At 41.8% G+C, this 17,010-nt stretch overlaps 1 protein-coding gene across 1 annotated transcript in view; it reads right to left on the bottom strand.

The window, feature by feature from the left end:
- KLHL14 (kelch-like family member 14) overlaps positions 1 to 17,010 on the bottom strand; it is a 112,272-nt gene that overhangs the window by 5,073 nt on the left and 90,189 nt on the right. Inside the window, exons 4-6 of the mRNA XM_009885975.1 lie at positions 11,085 to 11,174; positions 6,520 to 6,598; positions 52 to 242 (exon numbers count right to left, since the gene is read on the bottom strand). Coding sequence (XP_009884277.1) covers positions 52 to 242; positions 6,520 to 6,598; positions 11,085 to 11,174 — 360 coding nt within the window. The remainder of the gene's footprint in view (positions 1 to 51; positions 243 to 6,519; positions 6,599 to 11,084; positions 11,175 to 17,010) is intronic.

Here is a 17,010-nt window from a genome sequence, read left to right as displayed (position 1 = left end):
TTTTGTTTTGTTTTGTTTTTATATACAGAAAGAATTATAAAAGACACTGGCCTGAAATATATATCTTGCCATTGTGAACAGATCCTGCATGGGCTGCCAAAGGTTGCGGTAATGAAGACACGTAACGCCACTCGTTTGTCTCCAGATTGTAGCACTCCACACTGGACAAGTAGCCAGTTTCATTTCTTCCACCGATTACATACAAGTTCTTGTCAAGGCGACAGGCGTAGAAACTGGCTCTCCTGGAGGATAGGGCAGAACAAAACAAAAGAAGCCAACAGCAAACCAATTAGCCACCTCAGCCATGTTTTTTTCCTCTCTCGCTGAACTAAGATAGCTGCTCCTTCAAATGCTACTTCAGAGAGAAGCATCCAGAAGCTTCGCATGCTTACAGCTACCCTGGAGACTGGGGCTGCTTTGCTAATCAAATACATGCTCCACATCAAATAAATACTTCATTTTCGGTGTCAAAACAATTCAGCACACATAAACCTGGCAGAAAATACCCCTTTCCAAAGCTGTTTGTTGCTTTTTCACACCCATGAAAGATAAAAAGGTGCTCATTAATGTTTGGGGCATTACCTTGTACGGGATATAACAACTCAGTAAGACAAAGTGAAAAATGAGGTAGATAATGTAACAATAATAAATTATCTTGACATTCACTTTCTTTATGGTCCTTCAAGGGTCATTGTTCCCAATTTACTAAGAGAACCACATCATCAAAATTTTTCTTCAATTATCATTTTTTTTCTTCTTTCTGCAGTACTGCAAATAGAACAACTTTCCTTCCGCTAGGCACAATATCACATTTCCACCCTTTAACGCAAAAGAGGTCTGTCTCCATCCAGCTAACTCTGAGAAAAGTTTGAGCCACCTGTCCGCTTTCACATGCAACTCAGGTATGCAGGAAAATAATTACTTTTTCTGGGCAGGACTGCTAGGCATATACCAGTTTGTCTTCCGTGTGCCTCCAAAATTAATGGTGAGTGTCTGTTGCTGAAGTAAAAATAGAGCAGTAGACAATTTTGAGAGACCCTGTTTGGCGTAATCCATTTTCAGGGAGAGCTCCCCGGATTATTCAGCAGCAGGAAGGTTTATGAGGGTAGAGGCTTCTAATTTTAAGCTGCGATGATACAAGAAAGAAAACTGCAGAAGAGCACAGCTAGGCTAGGATGAAGACCTGTACAAAATGTTGAACAGGAAGAACTGTCAGTCCCAAACCTCAAATTTTCTTTCTCCTGGGTGAAACGGGAGTGGCGCGTGAGCCCAGATACAGCCAGGTCAAGCACGGCAAGGTCCAGCTCTGACAGCTCCTGCAAATCAGGCATGCTGGAGCGTCGCTGCAGCTTGCCAAACCCCGCTCTGTGGCTGACACAATGCGCTCCGGTTCCTGCCCAGGCACCCAAATTTGAATCCAGGAGCAGCTGCATATTGCATTCCTGAATCGCATGGTAAATTTTGGGGGCTTGAAGGTCACTTGGCACCGTCAAGGGCTCAATCCTGCAGACCACTGCAAGGCAGTCAGGAGGAGCAGTAGTCCACGTACAGACCGTGACACCCCGCAATTAACAGCTCTGCTATGTCCCAACTCCTCCCCAGGCTTACCTATAGTCACCGAAACCAGGTGAGCTAGCAAAGCCTGGTGTGCCATGTCTCTAACCTGCCACCTAGCAAGGCGTGCTTTCAGGAGCATCTCCTTCAGTGAAAGCACAACTAAGGTCTCCCTCCTTTACCCAGCTGCCTATTTTCACAAAATTTGTAATATGCTTTAACATTTTGGAGACATCACCCTCTTTGTCAAACGTGGCTGAAACTGCCTGGTGGTTTGCAAGTTGGAGAAGAGGTCAGGCAGACACAAAGATACAGCCATGGAAACAGCAGGGCTGGGTGGGCATTCGGGGAGAGACCTGACGCACCGCTGCCCGTTTCTGGCCTTACTTTTTGGATTTGGTGCCACCTGAGAGGGCTCCTCACCAGCCAGGGTGACTGAGCACCTCCTGTCTACCTCTTTGCTTTCACCTTGCCTGCACATGGGCAACGTGGACGGTGCAGGACAGCACCCCTTGTTGAGTGGGAGTGGGAACACCACCACAAGGATAAGGCTACTGATAAAAAAAGATGTAAATAGGAGGACAGGAATACTGCTAAGTGCCTCCAGCTCAACTGACGAATTAAATAAGACCATTTAATTTATCTGTCAATGGGCAGATAGAAGCTGATGGCATATATTGCTCTGCATGGTCGGGCAGCAAATTGTGCATCTATGTCTTTAGCCTGATTTTCTATGGAAACAAAGCTTATTTGATTACACTGTACGTGTACCCATGTCTGCCTGAGTGTTGTCTCCTCAACAAAAACCTGCTGGCTGACTTCACTCTGATTTGACAGAGGGTATAGGTGTTAGAGGCAATCAAGTGCCTACATGCTTCTTGTGAGTATGTGACAAGCCAGAAGCAAGACATCCCGTAGCGGCCCCAAAAGTAGAAAAAGCTGCAGAGGTCACATCCTATTAGACATCAGAGAGCCTGCACAGACAGGCACACGTTCTCTGAACCTCCTGTGTCCGGCAGCCGCAAGGCACAAATCCACAGGGTGCCTGTCATCGATGTTTGGGGTGCATGAGCATCCGCTCGTCTGTCCTTGTGCACCTCCTCTGACAAACCCATTAACGAACTGCTCTCACTGTGTTTTTTTCAGGTCAGGTTTAATAAGCAGAGGTAGGTATAACTTGCCGGCATTACTGTTTTAACTGCGATTTCATTGACGCTATTCTGTACGTGTACTCCTGGTTTCATCCACACAGTGTCACTATAAGGAGCAAAAATGAAAGCGTCAGCACGCTCCACTCTTCTGCTTGGATCTGAATATTCACTCAGTAGCTCTGTCACAAATATTTTAAGCTTTTGGGGTTTTTTTTTACTTTTCAGTGATACAGTGTGTAAGGGGCATGCTGTTAAGTGATGACTTTTTAAACTGCTGTAAAATATGATTCAGATTAAAATGTAATACAGCAATCTTTGCACAACAACATTCCCCACAAAACTGGGAAGACGCTATCCGTTCTAATCAGATAACTGGAATGCACCTCAGGATCTGAATACGGACAATAAGCCAATTATTTTGTGGTTTTCTTCAGGACTTGCAAGTACTCGACATTCACTTGCCTCTGAAATGCTTTTCCTTCACATCCCTTCACTCAATAATCAATCCAACTAATTTATTCTCCTAAGTACACACTTAGGAGAAGACACAACTTCTCTCTGATTTCCACAGATATTTTTCCACAGTTTATGCCCTGAAACAAGAAATACCACTACCAGTCTGAGTTTTAAAACCACCAATGCTATTACTGATCATCGCAATATCTGTACTTGATTTCAGAGTCACTTTGGTTTTTAAAAACTAAAGTCATCTTAATAAGGGTTAACATTACTATTATTGAAGTCAGAGACTAAAATAAAAGATTATATTGTTTTCTCTCTTTTTCTGTGCCTTCTTTTCTCAGTTCACTCAGCCTCATAGAGGATGCTGACCTGCTCGCTTCCACTTGCTCTTCTTCAGGCCCTGCTACAATACTGTGTTTCCTGCTGGTCTTTAAACAAAAACTTTTAACCCAGATTGTAAGAAAAAAGAAGATGTTTTAAATGTTATTATGCTCCACACACCTTGTCCAGCTCTGGGCTGAGCTGGCACGATGCAACAGTACTGACTGAGGTGTCCAGCTGAGGCTCAAGCCACAAGTTCAGATAAGCCTACTACAAAGATCATTCCTTCAGGAGGCACCTTAGTCTAACTGAACTGTTCTCCAGAAGGCATCCCATTGTTATTGCATCATCAGGCAGATGTGTATTTCAAAAGCTGATGAGTCATTTGCTGCTCCTCTAAACAATGCACACCTGAAAATAGTACATACTTTTCAAACGCATGCATCTTTGAGATGTTCTTCAAATGAAAAGAAACCAAACTTGGCTTTAAAGAAAATACACTGATGGCTCTGAATCTGTAACAGGATTAGACTTTTCTTTATAGCTCATACAGTAAAATCAATCAGATATGGATTTTAGCATATGAGATAAAAGTTTACTCATCAAATATTTCATACAGATTTTCAACTTGAGAATATACTGCCTGTGAATGAGACCCACATTTACCTGGCAGTCATTTCAAAGGAGCTATTATAGTCCATCTAGCCAATTATTCTCAGACTAAAATTCCTAAGTAGGTTTTGACTTGATGGACCATAATGATTCAGAAAAACCCATTAAACAGTCTGTCTTGTCAATGGTGCCTGAATTATGCCAACAGAGACAGGGCGTGACCCTACACTCCTAGGGGGGGAAAAACAGCCTGTTGACTTTAATGGGAACAGTATCTGACTAAAGGAGCTGGGAAAGAAGACTGCATAAAAGCTCTCTCTTGTTTGTATGATCTTCTAAAAACTGGGCCAGACCATACCTCTAAAGGCTGCAAAAATTCCAAGGAAGTCAGTAGGAATGAGCAAATAAACCATTAAAATCATTTTAGAAAGTCATTTGAAAATCCCTGTTTTCCGACAACAGCCCCAATGCTTAGGAGCCTTTATAGAAAAATACTGGGCAAGCCTATGAGTTATGTATCCTGAACAAAAGAGGTGACAATTAACGTCGTCATACTAAAGCCCCTTGCAGAAGGAACTATGTATGAGTGGACCATTACATTTAAATAACACTGTAAAGCACTGAGCTGCTAACGCAATACAGTTTATTACCGGGCAGCTGCTAAGCAATCACAACGTGCTGCAGAGTTTCTAACTCTTGGTTGAAGGTGGCAGCTTCCACCAGAGCACAGGGCAAGTCATATTCAGCACCTGCGATTATAAACTGATTTTCTGGTTAAACTGATTTTCTGGTGAAACACAACTGGCCACTGTAGAGGTGGAAATACTCCTACTGTCTGTTTTCTCCAACCCTCAACTACCTACTTCTGCTTTCTGAGGTTTGTCAGCCAAATAAACCCAACCGTTCAGCCAGCCGCACTTGTCCCTCAAGAGTTTTGCTGGCAGATACATAGAGGGCCTAATGAGGACACAGATTAGGCTCCACAGAAGAGCTTCAGGCTCCCTACAAACACTAGTCAGCCTCCCAGTTCACTGAGGATGACCTGCATGGCGATGCGCAATCTCACGCACACCTCCCGTCTCCCTCAGACCAACACCTGAGCTGGCGGTGACTCAGTCCAGGGAGCGGAACCAGAGGGGAAGGCATCCCTCTGCTTCAAGGTAAATAACCCACTTCTGGGGTCGCCCCACAGCGCTGGCAGGAGGGATGGAGAAGCCAGGGACTATGATGAATTGTGATCTCTTCTTATCTCTATCTATATGGCTAATTTTATCAGTTCACTCAGCTCCAACAACGAACCTCCTCAGATCTGTTCCACTTAGGCTTTTTCATGCAGTGGTACAACGCAGTATTTTCTGGTGACGAGCATCACACATGGGCCTGCACACGGACTTAGGCCAATCACACTGAATCCTGTTAAAAAACTACAGACGGACATTTTGCCTCTGAAAATTTGACAGGACAGCCATATATCCGCGCATCTCATAATGCACAGCTTGAATCGCAAGGTTGCACTGAGTTCAATCTATTTATGACTGCCAGACACCTGAACACAGGGGGCAGCCAACAAAAAAAGAACTATAATACTGACAGCACACGGAATAAGGAAAGTGTCTGAGGAAGGTGGTGTGAGATCTCTCATCCATTAGATCTATGAGAAGATGAGTGTTGAACTGCAGGATGGACACTGAACGTTCTTTCATAAAACAACATTATAACATTGGATCTTCTGCCTTTGAGATTCTTCTTACGAAACACACATCATTCAGTTCAGATTTGAGGGACTATTTACCTGCAAAGGTAGGATTTGAGATCCAGAGTTAAGTCTACGCCATCTTTACCAGTCATTGCTCAAGTCTACATGCACCTCTGCTCTGCAGTACACAGTTAAGACTAAAATGTATGCTACTCTAATATGCATTAGCTGACAGCAACTTCGCTCAAAGACCACCTAGAGTGGAGAGTCCTCTGACAAGGCGAGTCATGTTGAGTAGAGGTCTTCAAGGCTGCCATGGTTAAACAGGATAGGGTGAACGTGTGAAGGTTCCAGTTCCCTATAAGATATCTGCCTAAACTGTTATTTACTGCAAACCCACCATGACGCTTCAGTCGGGGAACATGACAGGACACTATGAAGACTTCAGAAAAATCCTTCAGACCGTACTCAGGCAACCAGTAATTGCACTAAGTCCGTGGTTATTTTTCATGAGTTAGCACTGCAGGATTTGGCATCTGGAGTTGTGAAATTGGAAAGTTTAAAAAAATAAGGAGACAAATGGGATGCAACTGCATGCTGCAGTTTTATCTCAGTATTTTCAATGCTTCTGTAGGCCTCCTTACTCCCAGAACTAAGACAAACTGCAGCTGCTCCTAGGATGATAAAACATATATTGAACAACATGTAGTAGTAGGTTTTTACCTCTCTTGCATGGGTGGAAGTTGTATCCAGCTGTTAAACCTGGGATCGTATCGGCTAACAAAGTTTGTACTGTGTTTCCCTGTAAAGATAGATTATTTTGACACTCAGCTGTTTGTTTCATGTATTTAACATCATGATTGTAATATATATTACATATACTTCACAAGTTGACAGCTTTTATGAAGGGTTCCCCCTTTTACAACAATGTATGATTACACTATGTGTACAGTAATAATTCAACAAATGGGGCACTGCAAGGTTTGAATTAGCAATTGTTAGCAGTAAAAGCAGATAAGAGATTATTCTTGCTCTCCGTAATAAGATCTTGAAAATGTGTATTTAAATTAACTTATAGATGCTGTGGTACTTCCACAGCCACAATAAATCACAGCACTAAACAAAATTACTGCCCTAAAGAGGGCATCCCCACGATATTTTTATGACTAGAATACTTGGTGTCAGGTAAAAAAAATCAAAGGGAGGATATATGCTTTTCTTTCTCCTCACATCGTCTCTATGTGGAACATGGTAAAAATATCTTGTGCAAATAACCAGGAGCTGCATAAGCCATCAGCATGGGGTATGCAGTGTTTGCACTAGATGGTTTATTCTACCATGTACTTTCAGTGTTAAGTTAGAAGGAATTACACATGTGCATCGAAGGGGGAATACACTCTTTGAGTTTTATTCCAAGTGTGTTAGCTAAAATATGAAACACGAGCAACATACACCAGCTAACTAGCTTATCCCTGCTGTCAAGCCCAAGAACTGTATTCATGTCTTCACGATATTAAGATTTCACCTTATTTTACATGCAGATTGACATCAGAGCAAGAAAACTGAAGCAAGAGAGTGTATGGCAATTTCCTGTAACACCTGAGACTTCAACAGATGAGGATCTCGGAAACAGAAACCTTTGTTTATGTACGTGTGACTAAAAAATTGAATTAGAGGCTTCACAGGCCAGCAGAATAACCCAACTGCGTAGGTCACAGTTCTATAAATGGTCACTGGGTATTCTACAAGGTGAATATTTTTGCATCAGAAAAGCCTCTGTAGGATTGGCTCGCTTTGCTTGTTTCATTCCACACTTACTTCAGCATGTGTAAATAGACCATCAAGATTGTAGAGAAGAATAACAACGCAGCTAGAATTTATATTCCTAATAATTTAAGATCATGTTCTACAAGGAATCAGAGAAAGAAACCATGTTGACCACTTCGTCTGGAAGCAAACTCATTCCCTCGCTATGTATAAGCCTGTTCTATAAGAGAAGGGTAAAGCAGAAGACTGATGAATAATGCAGCATTTCCCTTCAAATCCAGTGTGGTGCCTAATGAGGACCAAAGCCCTTTATGCTGAGCACCACTCAAACACATCTCAAGACATACGGTGAGATCCCCATACACTAAGGGCAGCTGGTCATTTTGCCACTGGGTTTAGTGAAGCGAGGCTTTGCTCTGGGTCCCTATCCAAACTCCTTTAGTCTACACAGACAATTTAGAAAAAGAGGCATTGAGAGCTACAGATTCAATAAACGGTAAAACAGTAACAGCAGGCATCTGACTGGCTCTAGGTCTCACTGCTGAGGACATTTATTAATCTACTGCTATTTCAAAAAGCAGGATTTCAAAACAATGTAAGTATTGATCATAAGTTTGGACTTCTAGTAGGAGTTTTTAATTATGCTGTATTCACTACATCTTTCAGAGTTACTGGGGACTTCAGTGGCCACTGGTTATATAGCAACTTTTTATTTGTTGTCATACAAACCTGTGATTTGGGGACCTTGGCCTCCTAACATAATGTGTCATACACTTATTCACTACAAATATCATGTATGTAGAAGACTGTATAGCACAGGGTAGAAAAAGAAGGGTTTAGTGAGCCTAGAGTGAGAATCCAGCGTACAAAACTGGTCCCTTCACAGGAAGGGAGATGAAATCAAACTAGAACAGGCACAAATAAGAGCTACTATGGTGACAGGAGGAACAGAAAGTTTACCTTATGGCAGGAGACAAAGGACTTGGCTTGTTCCTCCTAGGAAAACAAAAGCTGAAAAGGGATAGGAGTGCTGTCTGTAATACATCAGAGGAACAAATCTCCAGGAGGGGAAAAACTATTAAGCTAAAGGCCAACTCTGGCATGAGAACAAGGTGATTTAGACAGTCAAAGAATACATTTTACTGGAAATTAGAATAAGGCTCCTAGTCATTTAGAGCAATTGGATTCTGTAACAGCTTTCCAACAGGAAGAGTGGGGGCTAAAAATCCAACTGCTTTTCGAATGGAGATTAGAAAATTTACAAAATGGGTCTCTAAGATGCCTGTGATGGCAGGAAAAGGACTGATGACCCCACTTAAGGGGCCTGGTGTAACTGGTTTGACGCCGGTTTAAATTTGGACTTCAGTTTGAAGAACTGTATCTATTAATTTGCCTTGCTTATCAGTCAGGAGCCTGTCAGAAAATCTGACAAGTGATCAGAAATCAGGATTAGAAAACAGGACAATGGGACAACAGGAAGCAGATGCTGCTTGCTTCTCTCTACAGGAAGGTCTCTGCAGCCATGCCAAAAGGTGAAGGGCTCTGAAGTTTATGAAGGTTGGTCTTAAATCCATGCCTCTGTTCAGCAAGCTGCTCTCATCAAGAGTTTACTTGTGCAGGGATCCCTTATGACTGGAAAGGCATAGCCATAGAGGATGTACAAAAAGTGAGAAAAAATGTCTCCTGGGCTCCCTAGGTTGTCAGGAAGTCAAGAAGCATCACAGAGGGGGCACGGGCACTCCTCAGGGTCCATGCAGCTTCTCAAGAATCTGCTGGTCTGATAGCTAAAGAAATGTATGGTGCTCCTTCCATTGCCCCCATCTCAAGGATAATTCTGTCCACTGGAAAAACACCTGGCACACTCTCATTCAAATCAGAAGCCTTGTAATGCTCTGGCAAGACCGTTCCAGCTAGGTCCCTCTGAAGCCTCTTCTGTGCTATGAGAATAGCAGACAAAGGCTTTTACATAAATTCAGGTGGGTACCTCACGTGTAGCTGCACATTGAGACCAAATCAGTTCCAGGAAAGAACTAGCTCAGCAACAGAACAGGATGTAATGTATGATTTCAGGTTCACTTTTTGTAACAAGTAAGGCCCATTTCTCTTGGGACAAATTCATAAAGAGATCAGTATCAGCAAAGCTCCTACTTCTTTTCTTCCTACCTTCTCTACAGAAAAATCACAGCACTGGTATTCCCAGAACACGGAAGCTGTTAGACATCTTCAGCAACATCTTCAGCTCAGGAATTGATCTAGGTGACCTTAGACCTAAGGTACCATCCACCTCACAAACAGCTCTGCTCAACTCCTACCTAAGATGCAGACTATGTAACCCCTTCTAACATCTCTCTATCATGTTGCAACTCAGATTCCGCATCTTTAAATTGTGGGTAATTATACTTCTTTTCTTTTATCCTTCATGTGACATGGCCATTTAATTATAAACTGTCTGGAACAAGGTCTGCCTCTTATTATCCATACGCCTACCACCAAGCACAACAGGGGCCCTCAGCTGTTGGATGTGGCTGATGCTCCTAATAATAATTGTCATTAATGATACCACGCTATCTCCTGGTTAATATAAAGGAGATTCAACAATAGAACTGAAGGGCTCTTCTCCTAAGACATTTAGTGATATTTTTAACTACACCGGAAATATGCTCATAGGGTGGACTGGATTGTTTGTCTCAAGTTTTAGGAAGTGAACAGATGTAACAATTTTCTATAATTTGGTTTAGTGCAGATGCTGAAATGGGGCATTCACAATAAAATATATGCAGTATATGTAATTTCAGCTGGATCCTCTGGTGTTTTAAAGTAAAAATGTGTACCTGCAAGCTGTTTTATGGTTTCTCAGTCATAATTATCTCTGTTACACAGACTGCTACAACTACAACCCTTTCTTCGTGTGCAAGCTTTTTAACAATGTCTTGACAATTTTGTGAATTTTGCAAGGCATGGTATTCTCCTTTTGCTTTGCTCAGAAGCCTGTTAAATTGTTTAATTTCTCTTTGCGGTAAATTTATGAAGTAATCAAATCAAAGAAGGTAGCAGCAGATAATCTATATGAGAAGCTCTTGCACAAGACTAAAAAAAAGGACCAGTTTAAGAATCTCAGAGTCTAGATAATTAACACATTAACAACTTTAGCTGCGAGTATCTGGTTTGACAATAGAAAAGAAGCATTCATCTACCGCAATTGCATTATTATATTATGACTGGAAGGAGACTGAAAATGAAGGTTAAAATTCTTAACAGCTGCTGCCTGGTGCATGCACTTGAAAGAGTCTGTTCTGCTGCCTGTGGCATTTCTCAAGGGATGTGGGAGCTGATGAATGACGGAGATGCTAATGCTAAAGTACCAGATATTTATTACATCAATATTTAAAAGTAGCCTTTGCTAGGTTCAACAATTAGGCTGAGGGTCCTCAAAAACCCTTGCTACTGACTACATCAGCCGCCCTGACAGACAGACAGAGGAAGGCAAATGCTGCCTGTGCCGTTTAATATTCTATACATACCATTAGGGTTCCATTGGTCTTCTCCTCCCAGCACAAACAAGAAGTTTTCCACTTCCACGACACAGTGATGGGCGCTGTTATATGGCATAACTGGAAGTAAAGCAAGATTCTTCGTCAGCTCAGGGCACTGATTCCATCAAGTATTTTCAAAGGTACAAAATACAACACTGGGATTAAGTCTGTAGGAAATAATAGGGGAATGCATCACCCCAAGCATGCACATCCACTGAATTAGCAGCAGACAAAGCCACTTTTTAGTAATCTTATGTTATTCAATCTCGCAAATAATTGAAGAAAAAAGCTGTAATTCTGGTCCCTCGGTGCCCCCCCCCACACACCTGCCCAACTACTGTATATGCCGCTCTAGAAACAACTTGTATAAAGGGGTGAAATTGCCTGATATTTCCCTGAAAATAAGCAGATGCTAGGAATCCTAGTATGCTAGGAAACATTAAAAGAACCTCAGCCCAGCTTTGTTCTGCTGGTAATGTTTCCACAAGAAAAGTCAGTGTGTTCAGTAGCTCTCTATTACACAGCAATGAACAAGCTGCATTTCCATACAGTTTTAAGTTTTTAAATTAAGGTCCTGCTGATTTAATGCCTTTTCCAAATGTATACGCTTAATTTCCTGTACAATGTCATTAGCAGCACAACCACACATTTTCTATTCATCTAATCAGGAAGCCCTTTGTTAACAAAGATCAAAACTGTGGTATTAGGTTTGCAATATCCCTTTTCTTTGGAGGTGTCGGGATTACTGTGGATCAACTACAGTCACAATAATACATTTTTTTAAATTTACATTTTCCACTGCAAGCAATAAGACACAGAAATAAGGGCTTATATATACATAATATGTACATATTATTGTGGTGTGCCATACAGCACTATTGTGATATTATGTGGTAAATGTAAACTTACACAACATTAGTTACCATACCACATAGAGTAGTTTTGGCCCAGTGACACCAGTAGGAAAAATGATGTCCTTGTTCAGCTCATCATATGGGCACCTTAAATCTAGGTGAGGACAAATGGGGAGGTGATGTGCATGTACAGGCAGGGAACTTATTGCTTGACACGGATCAACAGAGCACTTAGGAAACCAGTGCAGTGGGAAATCAATATGACTCAGGGCCAGCTCTTACTTTGTGCTCTTTTGCCAATGCCAAAAAAAAAAAAAAAAAAAAAAAAGAGGCAGCCTATCTCACACTTGGATTATTTTGGGTGATATATCTCTCATTTCATTTGTTTTATTATCTTTTATTTTTCTCAGAATGCAGTTGTGCAGTATAGCATATGCAAATAATAATAAGGAGAAATACGCACAGCTTTGTTATTTAGGACACATTTTCTTAAAGATCAAGTGGGCTCATTTAAGCTTCTTACTGAAGTTTTTGCCAAGGCAATGATGAATAAGTAAGGGACGTTTTTAGTTTCTAGTAAAGGTCGAATATCATTTTCATAGTCTGTGCTCTTACAAGTCATGTAAGTGAAGCAATTCTTAAATTGGGCAGCCAGGTACAGTGAAAGTTCATTAATTAAGGTTATTTGTTACTAGCACACTTTACGTAACTGGGATGTAATCCTATACTAGGCACTGCATGAGATTTTATACTACCTATAGATTCCTACAGTGGGATGAAAAATGAAAAAGATTTTTGCTATCTTTTTAGCCCCTGTGTCGTATTTATCTCATTCTATAATCTCAGACATTTTCCTGTTTTAAAATCTTCTCTCTCAAAAACCCAGTACTTCCCTTGATTTTGTGGAAGCTTCTGCTACAGAAGGGATTTGGGTCTCCCACGGGACATTTGCTGTCTTCCTTAGAGGCTTTTTGGGACCCCTCCTCTCCGGAAGAGACTCCCCAGGATCAGTCCGCAGGGGCTTCTATTCTTACCTAATCCAATGCTCTGTTACGGTTTCCAACTAGATCCAAGCCAGTGGTTGTACCCTCAACCAAGCTCTTCCGTTGGTCAATCTGGAGAGATCTAGCATTTATCAAAAGAACTGTCTGGAGGCAGCACACATGCATATTTTTCACATGCTGTGTTTTCATTTTTGCAAACACTTTTATTTATCCTCCATATTGACACAAACAGGGCCAGTAGAGGAAAAAATTATATTTTAAGCTTTTCTGCTGTTCTCATGCATATAAACTACGCAGTAAGACTCCCACACTTATGATGATAATTAAACCTTGAAAACTAAGGGCTTAATCCTGGCTCCTACTTAACTTGATGGCAATGTTCCCACTGATAGGGGATTGGGCCCAAATGACCCAAACTACCACGCGTAATTCATGGGAAAGCTAAAGGGAAACTTGCCTTAGAAAGGAGGGTAGTGTTTGGGCCTCAGAAGGAAAGGTGACCGCAATAAAACACTGCAAACGTTTAGTATGCCCTTTGTTTCTCACAGAGCTTTGGGGAAAACTCTCCTCTCGGTCTCATGAATCTACCCATGGAGCTGGAGGGAGCTGGAGAAATCAGGGAGGAAGGAGCAATACCATGGACATCTAAGAGGGAGGGAGTTTTGGCATTGAAATTGTGAAATCAGCACTGCAGTCTTTCTCCTCGACCATTTTCAGCGTCCCTCAGAATCATGAGTTATACACAGAAATCAAAATGATGGGAACGAATATTCTTTTTACCGCTATAAAACACACCTTGAAAGCACCACAAAACTTGTGCTGTAAACCATAATTCCCTGTGAACACACCCCCATATAGGACCTAACTTTTCATAGATACAGTCAAAATTACAGAGCAATGAGCATGCTAAACTCAGCCTCTTGTAGGAACAACCTTCTCAAACTCAGTGGGCTTGCCAGGGTGTAACAAGAAGAATTTGGCCCATCACACAGTCTGGCCAGGCTGCTGCTTTCATTAATTTTATACAAGCCTTTGTCTGCTGTTGTGCTTTAATAATGCGAAAATCCCATCTTCTCATTTTTCGATTTCAACTCAGTGGAACACCTGCCTGCCCCACAAAAAGGGTATTTGAAGAGAAGTTTGTACGCCACGCTCAAACACAGCCCGGTGTGAGTTTTTAGCGTGTCAGTCAGTGAGTTAGAGGGAAAGGGTAAGGAGAAGCTAATCAGGATGAAATGAGATTAAAGGCTGTCTAATTTTACAGCAACTGTGATCCATCAGCCACTGTGAAAGTGACAGTGGAAATGAATGATGGAGACAGACAGGTGGGGCTGTACATTTCACTGATTTATCCTCAAATGCACTGGGCCTTATTTTATTGAGTGAACATGACCGCATTTATCATGACTGTCATCTAAACCCACTTCCCTCCATTTAAAAAGGTCACTTTACTAGGAGGGAGTAGGATAGAGGCACTTTCAAAACAGATTTAAAATTTAATAACACATGTTTATAAAACCCTGTGCAAGAATTCTCAACTTTATTAAAGGCCGATTTAAAAGGAAGGAGAAAAGAATATTAAAAAGAGGAGAAGATGAAAAAAAGCCATGGTCATCTGAGAAACATGCTTAACTACCAAGGTGATAGGTGCCAGAGAATTATTTGAGATGGACAGATACAAACAGATTAGTCGGAGTGGGCAGAAACCACCTCTTCTAAGCCCCTACCCCTCACACGCACTTCCCAAAGCTTGGGAGGCCCGTGGCTAACAAACTTGTCCTTTCCTGAACCAAGAGCACAAACCGGTCCATGCAGCCCTACAGAAGACAACACCTCCACCAGCCCCTTCCCATGCAATTTATGTATGACCAGTAGCAGACCCTCAGTAAGGTGGGAGGTAATTGCTCAGGTACAGACACATAACATGCAGAGCTTTCAAGGTCAAAACCAAATGGGTGATTTATACTCGAGAATGATCTGGAAGGCAGTGGAGTCCAAGGCTGCTGTGGTGTTTGCTAAGAAACTACACAAACGTCAATGGGCATTCTGCAGGAGGTGACACTCATCGACGTTCTTCAGATGCAGACGCAGGTGCAAAAGACTCAGCAGCACTCTGCACATCAGGATAGCTGTCCCAAGCAAAAACTCCTTACTTATGCCAAACCTTAGTTAATGAAAGGCACCAGATAATGTTCTGGGACCTACTTTCAAAAACAGAGTCTACAGCTTATAACCACTCATGAAACCAAATGCTCTCAACCATAATGCCTATGAGATGAGCCAGATGCAATGATGCTCCAAAGGCACCTCCAACTTTTGTTCGGAGGTGACAGTGACACACCTCACTCACCTAACAAACAATAATGCGTGCTCTTCGTCTCACCCAGTTTTGCTTGGTTTCTGCCAACAACTGCACATTTAGGAAGCAGCGTCTGGTTGTTCTCCATACATTAATCAAGGGGTCATCAGTTCCGCCTTCTCCTTACACCTTTCCCTGTCTGTCATCACTTCAACACTAACTCGCAGGGAAGAAGAGGGAACAGGAATGGCATTTCTCAAGACAGGAGGAGGGATGAGCTCTGGTCCCAGGAGATCTGAAAGCTGTGATACAGCCCATAGTCATTCCCCTGCTCTGCTAAAAACTCCTTTTGGAAACTGCACTTGATTATTCTACTCAAAGTTAAAAAAAAAAAAAAATCCATAGATTTTTTGCCTGCTCTGAACTGTTCAGCTGCTGGGGATACAGCAGGTACCGTGAGTAAAGCCAAGAAATCTCTTCCTCAGCTACTGCACAGCTTGAGCATAGCCCCTCAAGACTCAGTACACACCAAGAAGTCACGCTTATCATCTCTAATGACCTGTGCAGATGACGCAAGAGAAGAGTGTGTTTCCAGAACCAGGATGTCATTATCAGAGGACATACAGAGTCAATAATGACCTTCCACTATATTAACAGCCTAACCTGTTGGCTACATAATATTCAACTACTGCTACTTGAAAACTGGTTATTTCCATGTCTCTCTTTAGAAGGCTGTGATTTGCTCATGGCAGAGACACAGTGTTCATTTCATTCCCAACCCTCTCCCCAAAATGCTGGCCAGACCACAGCTGGTCCAATTATTTCTTGGGAACAGAATATCAGATACTTTTCACCTTTCTTTGGTTCATACATCATTTGCAGGAAGACCACGTATTTATTACTGAATGTTACTTGTTATTTCTCACCAAGGAGGTTATATAAATAAATGCTAAGATTCCTCTGTGAATTGTTCACTTCAATCTCTTGTTATTTAATAACTGTGGGGAAAGGCTGACCACAATAAGTATGAAATTCTAGCCTTGGTGAACATGGTGGGAGTTTTGCCATTGACTTTAAAGGCATTCAGTTTTCACCCACTGGTATTTTCTACTTAAAAGATAATGAAACAAAGTTAAAAGAGGAGAATAATCAACAATAGATGGCAAATACCTTTGTTAACATTCCTATGGCCAAACTACACCCTGTCACCTCAAATTTAAGCTAATACGTGGGAAGTCTAGCAACACACCAATGCCAATTTTGTGTGTGAGCTCAACTCAGTGGGGGAAGCCTGGGACAACCCAACAGCAGTCACCATAAGCAGAAAGCTCTAAAATAACCAGGGTGAAGCACTGTGCCTCAAAGTTACCTTTGAGAATAAATAATTGGTATAGCTCTGGTCCAGCTGCACCACAGAGAACACCATCAGCTCAGCTAGAAACTTCACAACCTCTTCATCCCCGTGCCAGTTTTGCTGCAACTCCATTCAGATAAGATGGACACAGGCCAGCAGAGTTCATCTAGGACACAGCCCCTACTTACCTGAGGCTGCAAGTAAGCACAGGCAAAACGCCACCCCAAACCTACCCTCAATTCAAGACAACTTCAGCACTAAAAAAAAAGTGATCTGAGCAGATGAAAGTCCTTGGAATCATTCACAACATAGTGACTGGTATCTCATATTAATTAAGGTATTTCACATTATGAAGATATTTCTTATTAATGAAAATACCACATTTTTCATTCAAATGTCAGGA

The sequence above is a fragment of the Charadrius vociferus genome, unplaced genomic scaffold (assembly GCF_000708025.1).
Source record: "Charadrius vociferus isolate BGI_N301 unplaced genomic scaffold, ASM70802v2 scaffold75, whole genome shotgun sequence".
Taxonomy (NCBI): domain Eukaryota; kingdom Metazoa; phylum Chordata; class Aves; order Charadriiformes; family Charadriidae; genus Charadrius; species Charadrius vociferus.
Note: the sequence above shows the minus strand (reverse complement) of the source record. Positions and strands in the feature narration are given on the sequence as shown.